Source organism: Daphnia carinata, chromosome 7 (genome assembly GCF_022539665.2).
Source record: "Daphnia carinata strain CSIRO-1 chromosome 7, CSIRO_AGI_Dcar_HiC_V3, whole genome shotgun sequence".
Classification (NCBI taxonomy): Eukaryota; Metazoa; Arthropoda; class Branchiopoda; order Diplostraca; family Daphniidae; genus Daphnia; species Daphnia carinata.
This window is the reverse complement of record NC_081337.1, coordinates 821005-840238: the sequence shown is the minus strand read 5'-3', so window position 1 is coordinate 840238 and position 19234 is coordinate 821005. Positions and strand designations below refer to the sequence as shown.

Genomic DNA, 19234 nt, shown 5'->3' with positions numbered 1-19234 from the left:
TAGCGCTGTCTTCGAGAAGATAAAGGTATAGATACTATCTCATTTACAAATAGTTTGTTATGTAAAAATAATAAATTTTATATTGTAATAGGATATAATCCCCCTTCCTAGAGTCCAGCGGATCGTGACCGATTTCGAACGTGCTATATTTACGGCTGTCCGCAGGCACTTTGTGGATTGCCAGCACTTTGGCTGCAATTTCCACTGGTGCCAAGCCGTTCTGAAAAAGGTCCGGGATCTTCACCTTTCCACCCTCTACAACAACAAGGGACCGAATCCAGTGCGAGACTTTGTGTTTCGCCTGCTATGCCTTGCATATCTTCCAGGTAAATAGCACACAAATGTTATATTTAATTGTCATAAATAACATTTGTGAACTTTAATTTTTTGTAGCTGGTAAAATTCCTGGTGTGTTTGACGCGTTGAAGAGCTCAGCACCTAGCGAACTTTCAGCACTCATGGATTATATGGAGCGGAATTGGATTCGGGGCAAGTTCTGGACTCCTGAGAACTGGTCATGCTTCAACATCTTAACGCGTACCAATAACGACTGCGAAGGAATGCACCACCAATGGAACAAGGTAATTTAAATTTGAACAATAATATGTAATGAATAATTAATAAAAAAAATGTTTGTAGTTGGCAGGCGGATCTAATTTAAAATTCTACAAGATGACAATGGTATTGCGGAAACTGGCCGAAGAAGTTTCCCTTACTAGCACGCTACTCTGCCATGACAAAATAAGGGCTCACCGGAAGAAAGAGACCCAACTTAAGAATTCCGTACTGTTCCAGCTTTGGGCGCGCTATCAAAATAATGAGGTATGTTTTCTAAATTTACAAGAAAAAAAAGTTTCCCTATAACTAATCATTGTTTTTGCAGCTATCTACAATGGATCTACTAGAAGAAATAGTTTTAGAGCTTAGATCATCTTTTCCCGCTATTGTTTCCTCACATGCCCTTAATGTTGCTATAAATAATATTAATGATGAACTAGATATGTCTATAATTGAATAACATTTGTTTGTTTGTAACATGTATTTTATTTGACGAATGTTTACAAATTAACATACTTTATAAATAAACTTACATAATCTCAATTGAGTTTTTTATTTTAATGTAATATGTAATGTAATACATTATGCTTGAATTATTACAACAATACTTGTTGTGCAAGCGACGACTAATGTGCCGATTGATGGTTTTGGTTCGTGGCCACAATTCCCTAGAATATGATTGTTCTAAAAAAAATAAAATTGCAATAATTATACCAATGTACACCATATAACTATAAATGAATTTACCTTGCATGTTTAAATCCTTCCAACCATTTACCAAACGAGTGATAAGAGAAAGCAAAACCTTTTAATTGTCCGGAAGAACGGTTTAAAAATTCGTTGATCAGAGCTCCCTATGAAAAAAGAAAATAAAATTAATGAAAAAGGCAAAAAAAAGAACTTAAGAAATAAAAAAACGTTAAACCGGCCTGAGTAAACTGTATAGAAATTGCCAGGCAAAACCTACAAAGAAGAAAAAGAAGAAAAAAAAATTAGTAAAACATAAGCAAAGTTCAGTTGAAACACAATAAAAAAAAAGAAAAAGCATTAAGTGACGTGAAGTATAGTTAGGTAGCATACCCATAATTTGCAGATATAATTAAATAACTATCGTAAATATTTTTAATCCTAGTCGGCCTACGTCCCGACTAAGATATCTATTTAACTGAAGGTCCACTGACCTGGGTCAGACAATTGGTTTCACGACGACACTGTGAAACCAATCCCGATACCTGTGCCCATTGAGGTGACAAGTCTCAATGCCCTTATACTTAAATTAACAATGCCAGCACTCGAACCGTTGCCTATCCGTTCCGAGCCTGATACAATGTGTCCGGGTACGGCCCAGCACTAGTGAAATATAAAATGTACTTACGGTTTGCGACTCCTTAGAAACAATCCGCAGCTGGGCAGGAACTGGGCAGGCCGCTGGACACGAACAACAGATGATTAGCACATTCACAGCACATTCACAGCACATTCGAAGCACCGTCGACAACCTACACCATGAAGATCTAAATACTGACTGGCTGAAATGCTGAAACCGCATGTGAAAATTTGGAAGTCAGAACTACCATTATTTGCCATTTCAGTAGTATTACCCTAAACACCAGTAATTGTTTTCTTCCCAAAAATTCTTTCATAGAATAATTATTAAAAACCTCCAAAGACATGCAACCACGGAGAATCGAACACAGGACTACCCGTGTCACAGCTTAGAGCGCTACCGATATGGTAAGACTTGCTTGTTAATCGTTGCTGATAGTTGTATGAGCAAGTACAACATGAGTGCAACTGGAAAAATTATTTATTCGCTAAAAAGTAAGAAAAATTTAATAAATATTTCTGGTGTGGCCGTAGAAGTATTTTATTAAATGAACTATATTAGATATACCATATTTAATGGACCCCTGCAATTTAAATTAAAATAGGATAAAAGATAAATGTATGGTGAACCATTTAATTAATGAGTTAACACCATCGGCTTTTTACAAAGAGAAATGGATATAACCCGACGCTCTTACGCAATAAGTTGCCTACCGGATTGGAGGCATATCGTTCCTATAGGAACAAAATAAAATAAATAGGACTATTTCTAAGGAGAAATAGGACTGGTGGCAAGGAGAAATAGGACTGCTGGCATGGAGAAATAGGACTGTCCTAAAAGTTTAAAAAAGTCAGTCCTATTTCTCCCAGTCCTATTTCTCCGGTAGAAATAGGACTGGAAATTTTCAGTCCTATTTCTCCAGTCCTATTTCGTTTCAGTCCTATTTCACCGGCTACCATATTGCTCCTTTGTTTGGTGTTCCCAAATCTTAAATAAGTATGAACAAAGAAAACATTAAGTTCTTTCAGCGAACAAAGTGTTTAAGCCGTCAAAACAACTGATGGCAAATGAGTCTCAATATACAAAATCGGACCATGCTGTTTTGAATTGGTTTAATGCAATGCGCAATCCTACTTCCAAATGCAAAATCCTCTGTCTTTCACGAGCTCACATCTAAGATCGGGAATCACACGAAGCTAAGGCTAGGAGGATTTTGATTTGAAAGCGTATGACGGGTGATTCCGGAACTGGAAGCAGCGTTGCTCGATCGGGCCTAGTATTCGTCTTTTGGAGAGGCTGGAGCATCACAGAACTGGGACCATCATTAAGGTTCTTTCCCGTCGATTTTCGTAGGCGTTTAGTGAAAAATTGGTCTGCTACAGAGCTTGCAATGTTTTTAACATAGACGAAACGGGTTTGTGCTATTGTGCTTTACCTACTCGTACGTACGTTAGCAATGAGAAAGGATGTCGAAAATCCTTTAGGGATAAAAAGGCTATGGGTGCAAAAGATGGACTTAAGCTTGTTTTTTGCGAAAAAGCTACAGGCTCTTCTAAAATAGGCCCTCTTTTGTTTCGAAGTTCCAAAAATCCTCACTGCTTTCGTGATCAATCGTCTCTAATCCATTACGTATGGCAAAGAAAGGCCTGGGTCGATCGTGAACTATACAAGGGGTGGTGGAATAATGTATTTTGACCTACGTTCCGTACGCAAATTTACCAACGAACCAGTTTCTCTTTTAATGGACAGCTGCTCTGGACATGACGCAACGTGCCTTGGCCCAAATGGACAAGTCGAAATAGGTTTTTTCCCACCGAAATGCACCTCACTTTACTAACTACTTGACCAGGGTACAATTCCTGCGTTGAAGACCCTCAACAAAAAAGGAAATGTTGAAAAGATATATTGAGGCGTACGAAAAATTCGACGAGCTTCAAGAATTAGCAAAAAAAGGTAAACAGTAGATGAAGTAATTATATAAATAACAATAAGAAGCATACATAAATTAACTCAAGTAAGCAAATAATATATACAAAGCCTGAAATAATATACAAATAATAAAGATATATACATTTAGAATTATCTATATCTATAATCGTCGCCTCGATCGAAAAATCTATTGCCATGTTAGGCTGACATGGCAGTAAGATACGAAGTGGCTATTGCCATGTCAGGCCTATATTCGGGGACATGGTGGCTCCTCCCCCATTGGTTATTGCCCAATGACCATGGATGCTTCTACGTCAGGGGCGACATGGAAAATTCGCCCACCAAGGCTATTGCCATGTCTAATGAAATTGCATACCCCTGATGTCAAGGGTATCATATATATATATGTATATTTTGAAATAATAATAAATGACACAATAACAATAACTTTTTGAAGAGGAACTCCATTTGCCAAAGACATCCTACACTGCATACAAAGTATTGCGAAATAAAGATAATTTTTTCACATGGGTTATTGGAAGTGAGGCAGCTGCTAAAATTCTTCTTACTAAGAAGTTAGTGGAGGGACATGATATCAGCCCTATGCCTGAAATGGTTAGCAGCACAGTAACAGAAGAAGATTTAGCAGTGGAACTTCCAAAATTTCAGAAATTATTTACAGAGGAAGCCTGGATAGCCACAATAAACTTGAGTTAGTCAGCAGTGAAACATGTGATATAGTATAACAAAGGTAATCTATAATATAATACTTCCTTACAGTTGATTTTAAGAAAAAACATTCGCGATACAAATGTGGTGACTGTAAAAAGATTAGTAATAAAACCACACCAAATGTGCTCTGTGACAGTTGCTTGAAGTGGTGTCACTGGGCTTGTGAGAATATTCAAAAACAATCTGATTTATCCAAGTATTTCAAATGTTCCACATGTCGTGCCTTGGTTACACTGTGACACTGTTTTGTAAATTTGCTATGTTTGATATGTACAAATAAAATATAGTTATGACTCAATGTGTTAAGCATAAACATTTAACGTGCGACTAAAGCGTCTGCTATAGACACATCATAAACATCGTTGCGACTTCGTTAAAATCGGTGAAATTGTATTGCAGTTCCAATCTAGCTAATTTTTGTTTAGTATTTAGAACTCGGTAAACAATAAATTACATGCAACAAGTTAAGAGAAACTTTTGAAAAAACAAAAAGATATATCTACAGATCCACACAAAATTACCATTTAATTTTATACTCTTCAAGGAGAGTTATAGAATTGTATGACACTTGTTATTATTTCAATATATATATACATACCCTTGACATCAGGCGTATGTAATTTCATAAGACATGGCAATAGCCGTGGTAGGCGAATTTGCCTTGTCCTTATATGGCAATAGGGTTGACCCGCTCCGATTGACCATTTGGTTTTCATTGCCGATTCGATCATTTGAGAATGATTTGATCGGCGATCAAATTATTGGCGATCCGATCGTTTTTGGGAGAAATCTAGTAGTGGAATTTGCATTAAACTTGTCATCATTGCAAGTCAATGTCTTCACTTCAGACTTTTAGACGAAAAGGCGTCTGCTGCGAACGAAGGATAAACAGCTTCCTCCGCGAAAATTTATGTAAATTCTAAATTCTTACGTTTGGTGGCACTAAATTCAATCGCAAAATTTATTGTTGCCGATCAACGGGTTTTTTGATCGCCGATCAAACCAAGATCAACCTCAAAAGATTTGATCGGCGATCATTTTTTACCTTAATCGTGATCGATAATCGCGATCGCGGCAAGACTGCTTTGAGGAGATGAATATTATTGGAAAGGTAATGCGTTAAATTAATTACGGCTATTAAACAAATCTAATTGTTTTTAAAATTAACGCGTTATTCGTAGAGATATGCGGTAATTTACGCTTACGAAGTTAACTATTGGTAAAATTATTCACGTTGGTGTTAACTACCGGTAAAACGTTATAAGAAACGCACACCTCGGCATCCAATGATCGAAGATCCAGCCCCCAACAAATCCATCGAGCTCATGAAGCAGACGACTAAAATTTCATCGTTGTGGCTGACAAATTCAGGCACGAGCAAAAGGGTAACGAGCTATTCGAGCATTTACCTCTTGCTTCTTTTCAAATTAACGATAGCACAAGTGTGGCCGAAATGTTAAATGAAGAAAACTATTCTTCTGATTCCAGTGACGAGGACTACATTCCAACTGGTGATTTTTTCGGAAATGACTCCTTGAAACTTCCAACCTAGCATGTCTGACCTGCTTAATTTTATTTAGGTGCTGAAAGTGATGTTGAAGAATTAACAGATGAACCTGAACATAGTTCCAGCAGTGATGGTGATCAAGTTGTGGAACATGGATCTGTTTCGAAGAAACAAAAATTGTGTTCAAAAAAAAAAAAAATTAAAACGTAAATATTCCTTCTGTTAATACATCCAATGTGATATGACATTTTTCCTTTCAACTGTTAATTGATTTTCTAGCAAAGCAAGAAATTCTGCTGTGCAAGATAAAGAAGACAAAATAAAAACCATTTATGCTGCTGCAGATAACAAAGAAAGAGTGGATAGTCTTTGGGCTTCTTTTAAGGATGTGTCTGAATTAAAAAAAGCAAAGGAAATAGTGACACCTTCTATTGCATCACCAGCAACCTCAAAAATCTACGAATTTGCTGGAGAAAAAATTGAGTATTAAATTTTTTATCATTACATCATAGAAATGTCAAGCTGTAACCAAAGCTAATCCTTGTTCTTATTCAATTGGTTATTTGACTATTATTGTTCAATTCAGAATCTCAGAGAAAAATCAGAAGATTGCATCCATAAGTTCACAGGAGATTAAAGGAAAAAGACCTGCTTTGAGAGCTGGTGGCCTTTCTAGCTTGACCAGTCAGTTATCTAACAAAAAATCTAAGCTGAGCACCTTGGAGAAATCTAAACTTGATTGGGACAAATTTAAGCATGATGAAGGAATAGCAGAAGATCTGAAATCCTTTAATCAAGGCAAAAAGGGATTTTTGGAGAGACAAGCTTTTCTGGAACGAGCCGACGTAAAACAGTTTGAAATCGAAAAAACTTTACGTGCTGGGCGAAAATCCAATTCGTAACAATCATTCTCTCGACCATATCTTACAGTTTCCCAGTGTTGGAAATACAATTCATTAACCAAACGGGCTTCATCGTTTTCACCAAGAGACTGTCCTTGATGTATATACTTAACATGCTTCATTTGTTCCTCTTCCCTTCGTCTTTGTCGTGATGGAATTAGTAACATCCCCGTCCTGTTGTAAAGCATACTCAGTGACATGGCACCAACTGATTTCCTACAAGTCCATGAGATTCGTTATTTAAAGAAATAAACGCCAGTGGCTATTGAAACTGTATTTGCATCACGCTTACAAGGTAATTCGTTAGCTTCAAAGAAAGGTGATCACGTCCGTCTGTCTACGTGAAGCGGACATGTAAAGTTGGCACATATTCAAACAGCTTTTAGAGGGGGTTTGGACTGCTGTAACGACAGGCACATGCACTTAACGATACAGATCTTTCAATGCACAAAAATCGACAACAGCTGGCTTCATAACAGGCAACTTAAATGGGCACCATAACCAATTTAAGAGGGACCTAAGCTGAAACGACACTTCGACATCGAGGCTGATTCTAGGGTAGTGGACGTCTCATCATTCTCGGCAGACTGGGCTAATCCAAACTCGAGGTCAGTTTCTGTTTCCATGTCTGATGATTCGAACTCGGTCAATAGTGCTGTAGCTTCCTCCAGCGTAACCTAACAGAGATAAATCAATGTTCATATACTTCTGTGAACCAAGCCATTATTCAAAATAGCTTCTTACCTGAGCAGACGTTGTTCGCTGAAATATTCGAGTGTTCGAGTTTTCATTGCTCAAGTCAGCGTGCGGTGACCAGTAGCTTTGTTCTATCTTCTGTTTCAGCCAGTTTACAGACCATTGCCACTTGCTTGGTGACTGTAACAAGTAGTCTTTCGCAACCTGCAAGCGATTGGCTAGGCTGACCAGGAATTTCATTAGCTGATAGGCCCGCCGACTGTCATTATTCTGCTGCGATTGTATCAACGCTAGAGAAAATAAAAAACCTTAAGCCACCTGCAGTCGGCGGTTACGGATACGCTAAATAGAATTGCTAATCTAATCTAACAAACGAAAATTAAACACGGTGCATCAAGTTCAGTAAGAATAATAAAATGGAAGATTAAGAATTACGAAATTCTATAGACTATCAGTGCTCCGTATTACGTAATGAAATTCTATAGAATAGACGTGTTTCGTATTATTTGTCTTCCACCAGCTGATATAGGCATTGGAAATATCTCGTTTTTCTGAACCCCTTATGATACTACTTTACCTAGAACGCCTTCAACTGATTGGCCATCCTTGTCGGTAAAACCATCTATAACGCACTGAAGTCGATTAAACTGCTGGCCATCTTCCAAAACCTAAGACGTTATTCGAAAAACCGAAATTTGAATAAGCAAACAAAGTGACATATGTACAATTTGGTGAGCGATACAGTACCAGAATTTCTTGAAGTAGTTGTGTCAAATTTTTTAGTTCGCTTGCGGAAACAACCGCGCACTGGTGCTATATAAAAGTAGACCAAATTGTAATAAGGTTTTGCTGAAATTTCACAACAAGTTAGAAAACCAACCAGAGTTTCACGAAGAAGAGCACGTGAAAAATCCAATTTGCCCCGGGCGGCATACAGCAACATTCGGATTACTGCTGACGTACAACTGATGTTATTCAAATGGCAGCACGCTACGACTAATTCCTAAAAGAGAATATAGCAGTGTCGAATACGTGAAGTAATGCCATTGATTGAATGGAAAATACTTGGAGGTAAAAAACTGAGTTTTGTCCATATAGAGCTGCTGTCACATCAGAGGGTGCAGCAAACTTTCCGCTATTGTCAGCTTCGTGAACTACGGCGTCTTCGTCTTGCAAATCACACTGAAGGATCATCGTCGCCAATGTCGTATGAAGATCATGGAAATCCTTGGCTTGTGTTTGGCTCCATCTTCTTTGCAATGTAGAGGTTGGTGAAGGAGCTGGCAAAGGAATTGCAAGACCTTTTTGACTCATAGTTGTTGGCTTAGAATGGTTTTCTCGCGGAGAACATGAAGGCGATGGCGGACTTTGTCCAACCCTGTCGGCTCCCAAAAGGAACACCAGAAGCTTACGGAATGCACCAAGTTGAAATAAATGTTGACATTGTTTAACTCCCTAAAACAAGAATGGTCAATACTTTATAAAAAAATTATAGTGATAATAAAAATAATATAAAACAAAAACAAACAAAAAGAAAATTAATTAATTAATAAACATGTGCATTAGGTACCATATTCGCATAGGATGAAAGAAGGTAAAAAAATTGAGGGCACGTTTTGCAATTGTCTGGAACATCTTTGTCTAGCATCGACAGCAGGGATTCAACCAGCTTAATTAAACACAGCTCAGTCTGGAACAATACAGACACGTGTTTTAGTCACATTGAAAAAGGATCGCAGCCAGCGCAGCTGAATTTGTAAGAATTGTTGCTCTGCTCCTTCTATGATTTAATACCGTTTGACCTCCATGGTTAAAGAAACTCGATAAAGAGTTTTCCAATATCCTCGAAAATTGATGACGTACACTGCGCGATGGACATTCCAATAGGAAGGATTTGATATGCTTGGTGCCCTCTTCCCCTGACCAAAAATCAACGATCCAGAGAGAACACTCCTTAAATTCGGATGTGTAATTGTTGATAAGATCCACCCAAGAAGAAAGCCGACTGGATTCTTTTGCACGTATTCGTAAATAGGTGTGACAAAGGAAGTGAACCGCAAGATTCACTGATGGTATTGCGCACGTGCCGGTTGTCACGTCCTTAGATGCATTAGCCTATTTAAGAAGAGTAGATTAAAAACACTGTTTTGGAACATCGAAAATAATGAACTATTTCAATTGTTCCTACTTGACACAATTCGTAGATAAATTCGTAATAGTCGGGACAATATACATCCCGAGATTTCAGAAAACGAAGATTTTCTTCTCTGACAGCTTGCTGTACGCGAGCAGGCATTTTGCCTCCAAAAACACCTTGCCTTTCTCCATGGTTGAGCAATTCTGACAACTGACTCAGGCTGTCACGTTGCGGGACGCATCCAATCTGAAGAACCAAAAATGTTATGATGTTCGTCTACTCTATGCTTGCGCAGAAATAGTAATTACCGAAGCTGATGAAAGTTTATTGGGTGTGGTCGATAGTGATCCAACAGCACGGAAGGATCGGCTTCTAGTCACAATACTGGAATTTGTAACTGAGTTGATAGTTCCCTTACGTGGAGTTCGCGGTGTTTTTGTGGGATCTTCCACTCTGTCATAGAAGAGAATGTAGCCGTTCCAGTACCGCTGTCGTGTTTCTGGAAAACCATTCGCTGAACGACAAAACAAAATACAGATAATTATAGAAAACAAACACACACACACACACACAAAAATTTAGAAAAACAAAAGAGACATGAAACAAAGTTAGGCAATAAAGGTGACGGAGCTAAATTACTGGTATCGTAGCTTTTTGCTTTATAGGTCCCACCAAAGCATTCAGCTTCTAGCGTTGTATCATTCATTTCAAATTCTTCAACTGTCGTATCGTTGAATTTCAGCCATCGATTACGAGAAGTGCTGTCCGAACGCTTCCTTTCTTTGATAAACGAATAATAATGTCCCGCGCTAGCTTGCCCACTGTGTACAACGACACCGACGAGCTCATAGTTGCTTGACGACATTCGGGTACTCTTTAAAGTTAGGCTGTTGCGATTCTTGGAGGAAGACGTTAAAGTTACATCCACACTAGGACTGTCAGTTCGTTCTCGCTCTTGGATGCCTTCTGACGTGTACGGTGCCATATCTAAATCCCACGGAAACTACAGAGGAAAGAAAAAAATCTTGTAATTAACCTTATGATTTCGAAAATGACAAACCAACCTGAAAATAATCATCAAACTTGAGGGACCTTCCCGCATCCCAGTCATAGTAGAAACGCTTAAGTTGAATTACCAAGGTTGATGGCAGTGTTTTAATACACATGCGTTTAACCGTGTTCCTCTATTTTGGAAACCAAATGTTAAAAAATTTACGTAACGGACAACTAAATGTTTTTCATTATTTACCTTCACGCCACACTCTTCACAAAAGTAGGCATTATCCCCTTCTAAAAGTTCTCCTTTAACAAACTGCTCTAGTGAGTCTACCAGATTGTGGCTCTTTACAGTAAGATTCAAAGCAAGGAAGATTTGCTCTCGTTCGTATCGATGCGGGCATTCTTTGCAGATCATTTGGTCGCTGAAAACGCCACCAAGCGTATTCTGAAATAATTTTTCACGCTCACTTCTGAAGAGATGTTCGTCGATACTATCAGCCAGATGTGTGAAGAATTCAAAAGAGTCTTGCTGTTCACGAACGTTAACTGGTTGACCACGAAGTCGTAAGCAACGCCAAAACTTCTCAGGGACATAGTGTTGCAGCTTAGAATCCTAAATAGTGAGAAAATGAAAATTTTTATGCATAAACATGGAAACGAAAATCGTGGTAGATACCTGCAAGTGCCCCATGACCATTTGGAACTGAAAAAAAAGTGTGTCTTCGTCCGAGTCTTCATCATCGATTGCCAAAAGGCTTTCTTTGAGGCCTGGGATGAGAAGGAGTTGCTGGATAACTGAATTCATATAACAAGTTGCTCCTGCATTTTTTAACCCCACATAATTACAAGTAGCTCGACCTTCCACAGCTGGTTCGAACTAGATTTCATATATAAATCATTAGTAAAATGTTTTATCGCGGCAAAGTTGTTTTTATTGCGCCTATAGCATTAATTTTTCCCTCGGGTAAGCGAAGAGCGAGCAAAGAGCGGTAAGTGAAACTTCCCTCTACTTTGCTAACCCGAGAAAAAGGTATGCAGATCGTAACATACAATTCGTCAATGTGTACAATACATAAAAAGATAGACTTACCTCAAATTCTTTCGCTAAATCTGGGTTGAATCTATGATGCATTGATATTAACTGTTTGACGATGGCTTCAAGATTTTCTCTGCAGTCAAACACCAATTCAATGATTAATGCGTACGCCGCAAGTCTCGATTCCGCTTGACTGCATTTCGGATTGATATTCGTGGGCGTGGATAAGAAGCTGGAGCGCTTCAATCCCTCAGCGATTAATTTCGACGCCGGGAAAAGGTATTGGTTAAGAAGGTCAGGAATCAAAAGTTTTCCTGCTTCTTTTCGATTTACCTAAAATATGAAGAAATTTGCGTTAGGACATAAATTAATCGCTAAATTATTGTGAAACTAAAGAGGAAATAGGAGCTTAAATGTCGAAGATTTCAGTACATGCTGGATAAATTATGATCGGTATTAGTATTTGGTATTAGTATTTATCTTTCATTTTAAAAACAATGTTGCCATTGTACTTACGCCTTCGCAATTTAGCAGTCCTCTCACCACATTCAAATGGCCAGCCAACAAAGCATTATCAGCTTGTTCCATTTCGTTGGAATAGGTTCCACTATACGGAGTAAAATTTGATAACCATGCAACTTCATCGTTGAGCATCGATACAGCCACAAGCCCTAAACTGCGCTGATCAGCTGAAGACAGTGATGATAACAAGCGACAGCGTAGATTAAAATATTGACTACACTGCGCTAGAAGTCGCTGGGATGCCCCTCGCGTGGTACAAGATGTTATCCATAGTGGAACTGGGGCCTTAACTAATATCTGGATTTTCGGTAAAACAATTTTTCACTTCATAAGCTTGTCTATGACAAAATAATTTCAAGAACTCTTACCTGAGTTAGCGAATGCTTACTAAATTGATTTTGTGCTTGGCTGAGTCTGAAAAACAGAGCCGAAGCTTTGTCTCTCACCTCTGAACTGGCACAACCAAGAAGAATGTCGATAATGAAATCTGAATGAACAAAATATAAAATGAAGGCAATTTAGCTGTTAAGAATTTACGCAAGTGCTAGAAAATGCTTACCTTTTACGTATGGGAAGGAGAAAAATGCCGTTAGCTCTTTCGTGCCTCGTACTTCGAGACACGTTATCAACAACTCAAGAGCTTCACAGGCGATGAGAATGTCTTTACTACACAGTTCTTTGTTAGAAGCGCATATTCCAAAATATAAACCAGTAGTGTCGGTATCTCCAGAGCTACTACTGCTGCTAGTGCTACCCGTGCTACTCTGACGACTTCTTCTACCAGGATTCGATTGAGACGATGGGATGCTACAATTGCTGCCAGCGCCACTTTCGCCTGTGCCACCAAAGTCTTTGTTTGGTAGAGAGGATGATCCAGGTGCTGCAGCCAGGTACAACTTCCCTGCAGCGGCTGCCCAACAGACGCGGACGAAGCAAGAAATCATGTCTAGGAATTCGGCCTCGCTCAGAGTTTGCAACACCTGCAAAGCTGCTTTAGCCGTCTCTAAGGAAGTTTCTTTCACGGGGCTACAGGAAAAGCTCAACGAAGTGGTGACGGATTGCAACTTTATAGGCGAAAGCTGAATTTTCATCGGTGTTGTCTGGCGCATAGGAGAAATTTTCGTGGGCGTCATTTTGGTTGGCGTTAATTGTAACTTTGAGGGAGTCATTTGCGATTTCGTTGCCATGCTTGAAGCCGCCTCATCCACTTCCCCACACAACAAAAAACGTGCCAACTGTAACGCAATTAGACAGCAACCCTGTCGAATTTCATAATTTACATCTTGAGAAAAATAGTCTTTGCGGAGAACACGAGACACAAAGTTCAGTCCACAAGCTGACAGAAATTCTTGCTTGAAGACATTACTGTTGTTCACCGCAGTACTGTCGAAGAACGTTGGCATTAACCGCCCGGATAGAACCTAGGATTCACAAGAGTTGTAACATCTATATTCAAGACATGGCAAAAATTTCAGTTATTTACCTCAAGATTATAAAGTACTCGAAATGGAGACATGGATGGGGCAGTCGGATTTAATAAACCTCGAAGCATATCTTCCACAGATTCCTTGGAATCATTTTTATCTACAGGAAGATGATGGGGAATACGCCGGAAGCTCGCAGAACGTATAGTACTAGTCAATCCGCCCGGCCTGTGGGACACAGGAAGTGCAGGTATGCCTGAAAAGTAAAAACACCCCTTATTGCTAAAAATCAAAAATCTAAAAAAGAAAAACAGGAAAAAGAAGAAACGAAAACTAAAGCAAAGAGGATGAATGTATGGTACTTTTTGTCGGAGACGTCGCGATCGCTGCATGTCCCACAATATTCGACCCACTTCCACGCACAGGAGGTGTCAAGGTACTCGGGTTACTGGCATTCAAGGCAACGGAAGGCCGTGGACGCTTATCGGCGTCATACGAGGCGGCGGTCGAGAAAGCAGAAGCAGCAGAACGTCTTGAAGCAACCTTTTCCAGAACTTCTAGCACTGCTGGATCTGTTGGAATTAAATGCAATAGCCTCCGAATAGTTTCTTGAATTCTGGTAATCACAAATAAGGGCGATAAGTACCTATAGTAGGTTAATGCCAATATGGTTTATTACTTTAAATCATTAATTTCTGAGAGTTGATAAAGCATGGTGAAGACTTGACCACCATTAGCCATAACGATGCCAGGTAAGGATCGCTCTTGTTCTATGTGGAAAGACATGCGAGCAGCAGATGTATTGGAAGTGCAAACAGCAGCAGCCTCCTCCATTTCGTTTTCACCTGCTTCTGGCGACAAAGCTCCAACAACTGGGGATGGGGTGCTAGGTAGTTCATCCCAATTTTCTTTCAACTGAGGTCACAGCAAGATGCAATGCATGAAATAACGAAATGAAATTGTGCCTCAACCTGAGGGTTCAGCGTATACCTCAGTAAGCTGCGCACCACTCGATACAGTCCCAGCCCCAGATGTTGATTTAACGACCCACGTTTGTTTGTCAGTACAACCCAGTTGACTTAATGATTTTTGTTCCCGACCTAGTCGCAAAACGTAGACGGCGGGTTCTGTTACACTATCGCATTTGAAGTATCCTAATCACTTGTTTCTGAGTTACCTAGGATAGAGGGACGATCACCAATGACTAACATTAGCTGTTCAGCATTCAGGCGTAGAAGGGAAGCTATTTTTTGTTTTACCGCCCATACAGTTTCATGGCTATGGACCTATTAACGATCTTTGTTTTTCACAACTTGGAACTTGACTATTACATGGTCCTAAAAATTTTTTTTTACCAATAAATCAATGTCCGTTTTGGAGTCTTCGGTTTTTATATGCAACCCTAATGGTTCCCCTTTGAATGATAGTCCATGAGGTAGAATTGTCCTTGGAGCTGGGTGGCTTTCTTCAATGACACTTATATATTTCTCCACTAGTTCCAACAGTCGCCTGATGTGCTGGAGACAGCCAGATCTAGAAAGAAAAAGAGATGCATCAAAAACAGTCCTATGATACGGATGCATTTCCTGATCTGATTACTTTTTATCAGGTGCCAATGACTTTAACTGAGCCAATGCAATGGTAGGAGTGGTTGAGCCCGTAGCTTTGGAACAGGGAACTTGAGTTTCTAGCCGCTTGTAGCAATCATTAATAAATTTCCTATGCAACACCGCAGGATCTTTCTTCAACCGAGGTGCAAGATGCAAATATGAGATATCCAAAATGTGTGTCATGGCTTCCTTGGCTAAATCTTCATTTGGAGACTCCAAGGCAACTTGCCAAAAATAATCAGTACCAACTGGATCTAATTTCTCCACCATCTATTACAGAACCCAAAAATAAATCATTGTGACCTATTGTATGCAACACCTATTATTCTTACCGCTTGCGTTCCAAACCTTCGCATTTTACCATCTGACACATTTACAGATTCGAAAAACGTTTTTACGCATTCAAATCCTTTCAAAGTAAGATGAACAGGGTCACTTTTTAAGATTTTTTCTCGAAATAGAGCACTTTGTGTATCAGGCTGCATGTCACCCAAGCAGGATGCAAACCACTGGAAACAACACTGTGAAATAAATTGAGCAGGGGTAAATATACGTTAGAATTATTATAAATATTTCTAGCAGTGAAGTAAACGAACCTCTCTGTCGGCTTCACATCCATCTGGATTCGTTACAAGAACGTCCCACATCTCCTTACACCGAGCCCATGGAAGATATAAGTCAGCTTCTTTCAAAAGCATTTGCAACAAATCAAGATGTGCCTGAACAAGTTGCCCGTGTCGATAGCCATATCTTGTATCTACAATCGTCTCTTGAGTTAACGATTTGCACAAAAGTTTGGCTGAAGCAACAGCCTGTAGATGACATTTTCCAAGGGAGACTAGGAGAAGTTTAACAATTTCGTGACTCGCATTCCACTCTGCCAAGGCAGCTTTATCTGGTTTATGGTAAGTCCCACTTCCTTTTACCATGCTTCGAGCAACATTCAATAAATGTCGAAGCAATGGAAGAGTACCCTACAAAAATGGAAATAAATGAAGCATAATATTTAATATTAAAATAGTTAACAAACGAATCACGCTCATTTTTTTTCAATCCATGAAAAACAAATTACCTGATTCCCTTTTTTCAAATCGTCGATACAGCGTAAAACGTATGTTTTTCTCAATTGCTCCTTGTTCGGTATTTCCGCCAACACACTCAAATGTTCATCAAGGGCTCTCTCTACCAAGTGACACGGAAGTCCGGCGTAGCGGGCCAAATCCCATAACGTTTCCAATATTTTCGAACCGGTTTTTGATACTCGACACTCTTTCCCTAGCTGTCCAAGAAAGCTGAGTAGCTTTTCTCGCATTCGATCATTCGAGTTGCGCTGCCATTTCTATAGAAAACATTTACAACCATTTTTCAAGACATTAATTAGTGTTACCACATTTGCTTTATTATTTCTTATCTATTATTAATTTTTTTTTTTTTTTTAGTAATCTAGTTATGGAGTTTGAAATGCAATCCTCTTGTAACAAGAAACCATAATAGTAAACTAATATCAGGGATAGCAATAACAGTAGTTGACAACCGTAATAAGGCAAATTTTACCTCTTGGACAAGAAGCAACAAATGATCCAATTGTGCCGGTGCGAGCTTTGGGGCGGCCGCAGCTAGAACACTGTGAAGATTATCGACAACATGAAAACTTTTTTCTCCCATAGCCCAGATTTGGCTCAGTTCATCGGAGCTTAGGCGTGGGCCCAAAAATTCGACAAGGCCTAGGTATAAAGTTGGTCTACAGTAAGCAAAATGGTAGAAGAAGAAAGAAAAAAACAAACATTAGCTAACCTTTAATTCGATCGGTGTACTGTACATGATCAATATTGCCTTCAAGAGCAACGGACAACACCTGATGATCGGACAACCATTCCGCCAACTGGTCTCCAGGAATTGAAGACTTCTTTGGTGATGTGGATTCCGCTTCTTCAACCAGCTTTGATACCTCCTGTAAAATAACACATAGTTATCTTTTGAATTAAGTTGCTGGTATCTCAGTAACGAAGAAGAAAGGAAAAATTACTTTTAGGGCATTCATCCGTGTGCTAAAATGAGGTGTTTTCAACATACGCAATATAACTTCAAGGCGGATGTTGTTCATCCTGTCAGCAAGATCAGGCCACAAACACTTGCAGAGTAACTTTAATGCAACCAGCAGTTCAAGAACAGCTCCAATATCCTGAAACAAAAATTCTTATAAAATTTTCCTACAAAAGAATGTTAGCTTAACGGCCTAGTTGAGCTAACCTTGTTCTTTAAATCTTTTTCATCTAATTTAGTAACATGATTAAGGGCTTGATTCAGGCACTTTGTAAGCATTGGACACACAGCCGACGGGTTCAAAAATTCAGCACAATTTCCCAATGGTCTTAATATTGCTGACATAGAAACAGGATCTAGATCATCTTCAAAACTATCCTGAATCATTCCAAATCCATTCTTTACTCCAAAATGATTCAGAAGATCTACAAGCCAGCCATAAGGGTCCTTCAAAACAAACAAAGATTTGTAAACTGGCCCTTTTCAACTTACACAAGACAATCAAAAACATAACAACAAAAAAAGGGTTGATACAATACAGAAATTACCTGGTTAAAATTTTCAGGGGATCTTGCAAATATTTCCCCTGGACCAAACAAATCTTCCCAATGCTTTTCTTCACTTTGCTGTCCTTTATTCTTGCAATTCCATTCACAATCCAAATCACAGGCCAATGTAAACACCTGATTAAGCATTTGAACAGGAACTGGTTTGTGCTTCATACGAACAACAAGAAGATCAACAAATAGCTCCAGCATATTAAAGATTCCCTTTTGGATTTCAGAGTTCCATCTTTGCACTGCTGTAGAATTTAGTAATTTTCTGAATGCTTCAGGCATGCATTTATTTAGAAACCTCTGCATGTTTTCATCATTCTCTCCAAAACCTTCATTGAATTAAAAAAGTGAGTAAAACTAACAAAAATGAAAAAAAAAAATAATGTAGAGAAAATTTTAGCTGAATACCTTCTTCTATCAGCTTTGTGGCAGCTGCAAGGCATTTGTGTAAACTTTCATCTTTCTTGTAGGGTATAGACCATTGGTCTGTAAAGACCCTTGACTCCAACTCATACAGGTGGGTTTCAGGAAAGCCATCATTTCCACTCTAGGAGTTATAAATTTAAGTTTTAGGGAAACAAATAAAATGTTTGCAAAAAGAAAATTTCACTTCAGCCACAGATGCTTCTTCACTTGATCCTTTAGAAACACCAGCTACCTCTTTCATATCAACATCAATATTTAAATCACTAACAGGCCCATAGGAAGACACAGATTGATCGTTGGTGAGAATGGCAACAGCTTCATTCAAATCATTTTTTGATAAACGCAGTGCCCTTTTAATTTCCCCAATGTCTGGAAATCCCATGGCCATTAAGGTGCTGATATTTTCATCTTCGACGTCCATGACGTCTTCTCTTCGGCGTTTTAAAATTTTTATTGTTTATCTGAGGATTAAGCACATCTAAAAATTAGAATAACAGATGTGTAGGATGAGTGGTTTTTAAGAACTCTGCACATCTTATCATTTTTTTGTTTTTTTGTCTGTTTTTCTTCTCTTTCTTTTTTTGTCTTACTACGATCACAAGAGGCACGAACTCCTTGGCGGAGCTTTTTGAAAATCTTCTATACACATAGGCTAAACGGCATGGAGGAGTGGCAAACAAATCTAATGGTCCACAATGTACAAACGCGCCCTCTCTGATTGCTGTGGAGGCTGACATCTTTGCCAAATGTTGCCAGCTCTTTCCTTTTTCTGTCTGTCTTTATAGCGAGCGCCCTTGCTTCTATCGGGTCGCGTCATTTTGGTTTTCGG

At 39.0% G+C, this 19234-nt stretch overlaps 2 protein-coding genes and 1 long non-coding RNA gene across 3 annotated transcripts; 1 reads left to right on the top strand and 2 right to left on the bottom strand.

Annotated features, from left to right (window-relative positions):
• Nucleotides 1–1116: 1116 nt before the first annotated feature.
• Nucleotides 1117–2070, bottom strand: LOC132088181 (uncharacterized). Its single transcript, XR_009421473.1, has 4 exons — nucleotides 1934–2070; nucleotides 1484–1521; nucleotides 1306–1408; nucleotides 1117–1242 (listed from the first exon to the last, which is right to left on the bottom strand). It is a non-coding gene; the product is annotated as an uncharacterized LOC132088181 (long non-coding RNA).
• Nucleotides 2071–5899: 3829 nt separating this feature from the next.
• Nucleotides 5900–7018, top strand: LOC130698733 (craniofacial development protein 1-like). The gene is made up of 4 exons (XM_057521423.2): nucleotides 5900–6057; nucleotides 6127–6259; nucleotides 6333–6536; nucleotides 6640–7018. The coding sequence occupies exons 1-4, from the start codon at nucleotides 6000–6002 to the stop codon at nucleotides 6953–6955; spliced, it is 711 nt and encodes a 236-aa protein (XP_057377406.1). The 5' UTR covers nucleotides 5900–5999; the 3' UTR covers nucleotides 6956–7018.
• A 196-nt stretch (nucleotides 7019–7214) lies between these two features.
• LOC130698735 (ubiquitin carboxyl-terminal hydrolase 24-like) lies at nucleotides 7215–18987 on the bottom strand. Its single transcript, XM_057521425.2, has 35 exons — nucleotides 18590–18987; nucleotides 18388–18526; nucleotides 17971–18308; nucleotides 17630–17869; nucleotides 17406–17561; nucleotides 17174–17330; nucleotides 16934–17103; nucleotides 16452–16718; nucleotides 15976–16353; nucleotides 15712–15900; nucleotides 15369–15649; nucleotides 15125–15302; nucleotides 14947–15055; nucleotides 14760–14869; nucleotides 14449–14684; nucleotides 14132–14385; nucleotides 13829–14025; nucleotides 12905–13766; nucleotides 12714–12832; nucleotides 12340–12642; nucleotides 11878–12156; nucleotides 11464–11664; nucleotides 11038–11400; nucleotides 10853–10972; nucleotides 10428–10791; nucleotides 10097–10302; nucleotides 9840–10034; nucleotides 9446–9766; nucleotides 9222–9341; nucleotides 8717–9106; nucleotides 8532–8654; nucleotides 8399–8464; nucleotides 8229–8319; nucleotides 7700–7941; nucleotides 7215–7632 (listed from the first exon to the last, which is right to left on the bottom strand). The coding sequence occupies exons 1-35, from the start codon at nucleotides 18824–18826 to the stop codon at nucleotides 7462–7464; spliced, it is 8172 nt and encodes a 2723-aa protein (XP_057377408.1). The 5' UTR covers nucleotides 18827–18987; the 3' UTR covers nucleotides 7215–7461.
• Between the last annotated feature and the right edge of the window lie 247 nt (nucleotides 18988–19234).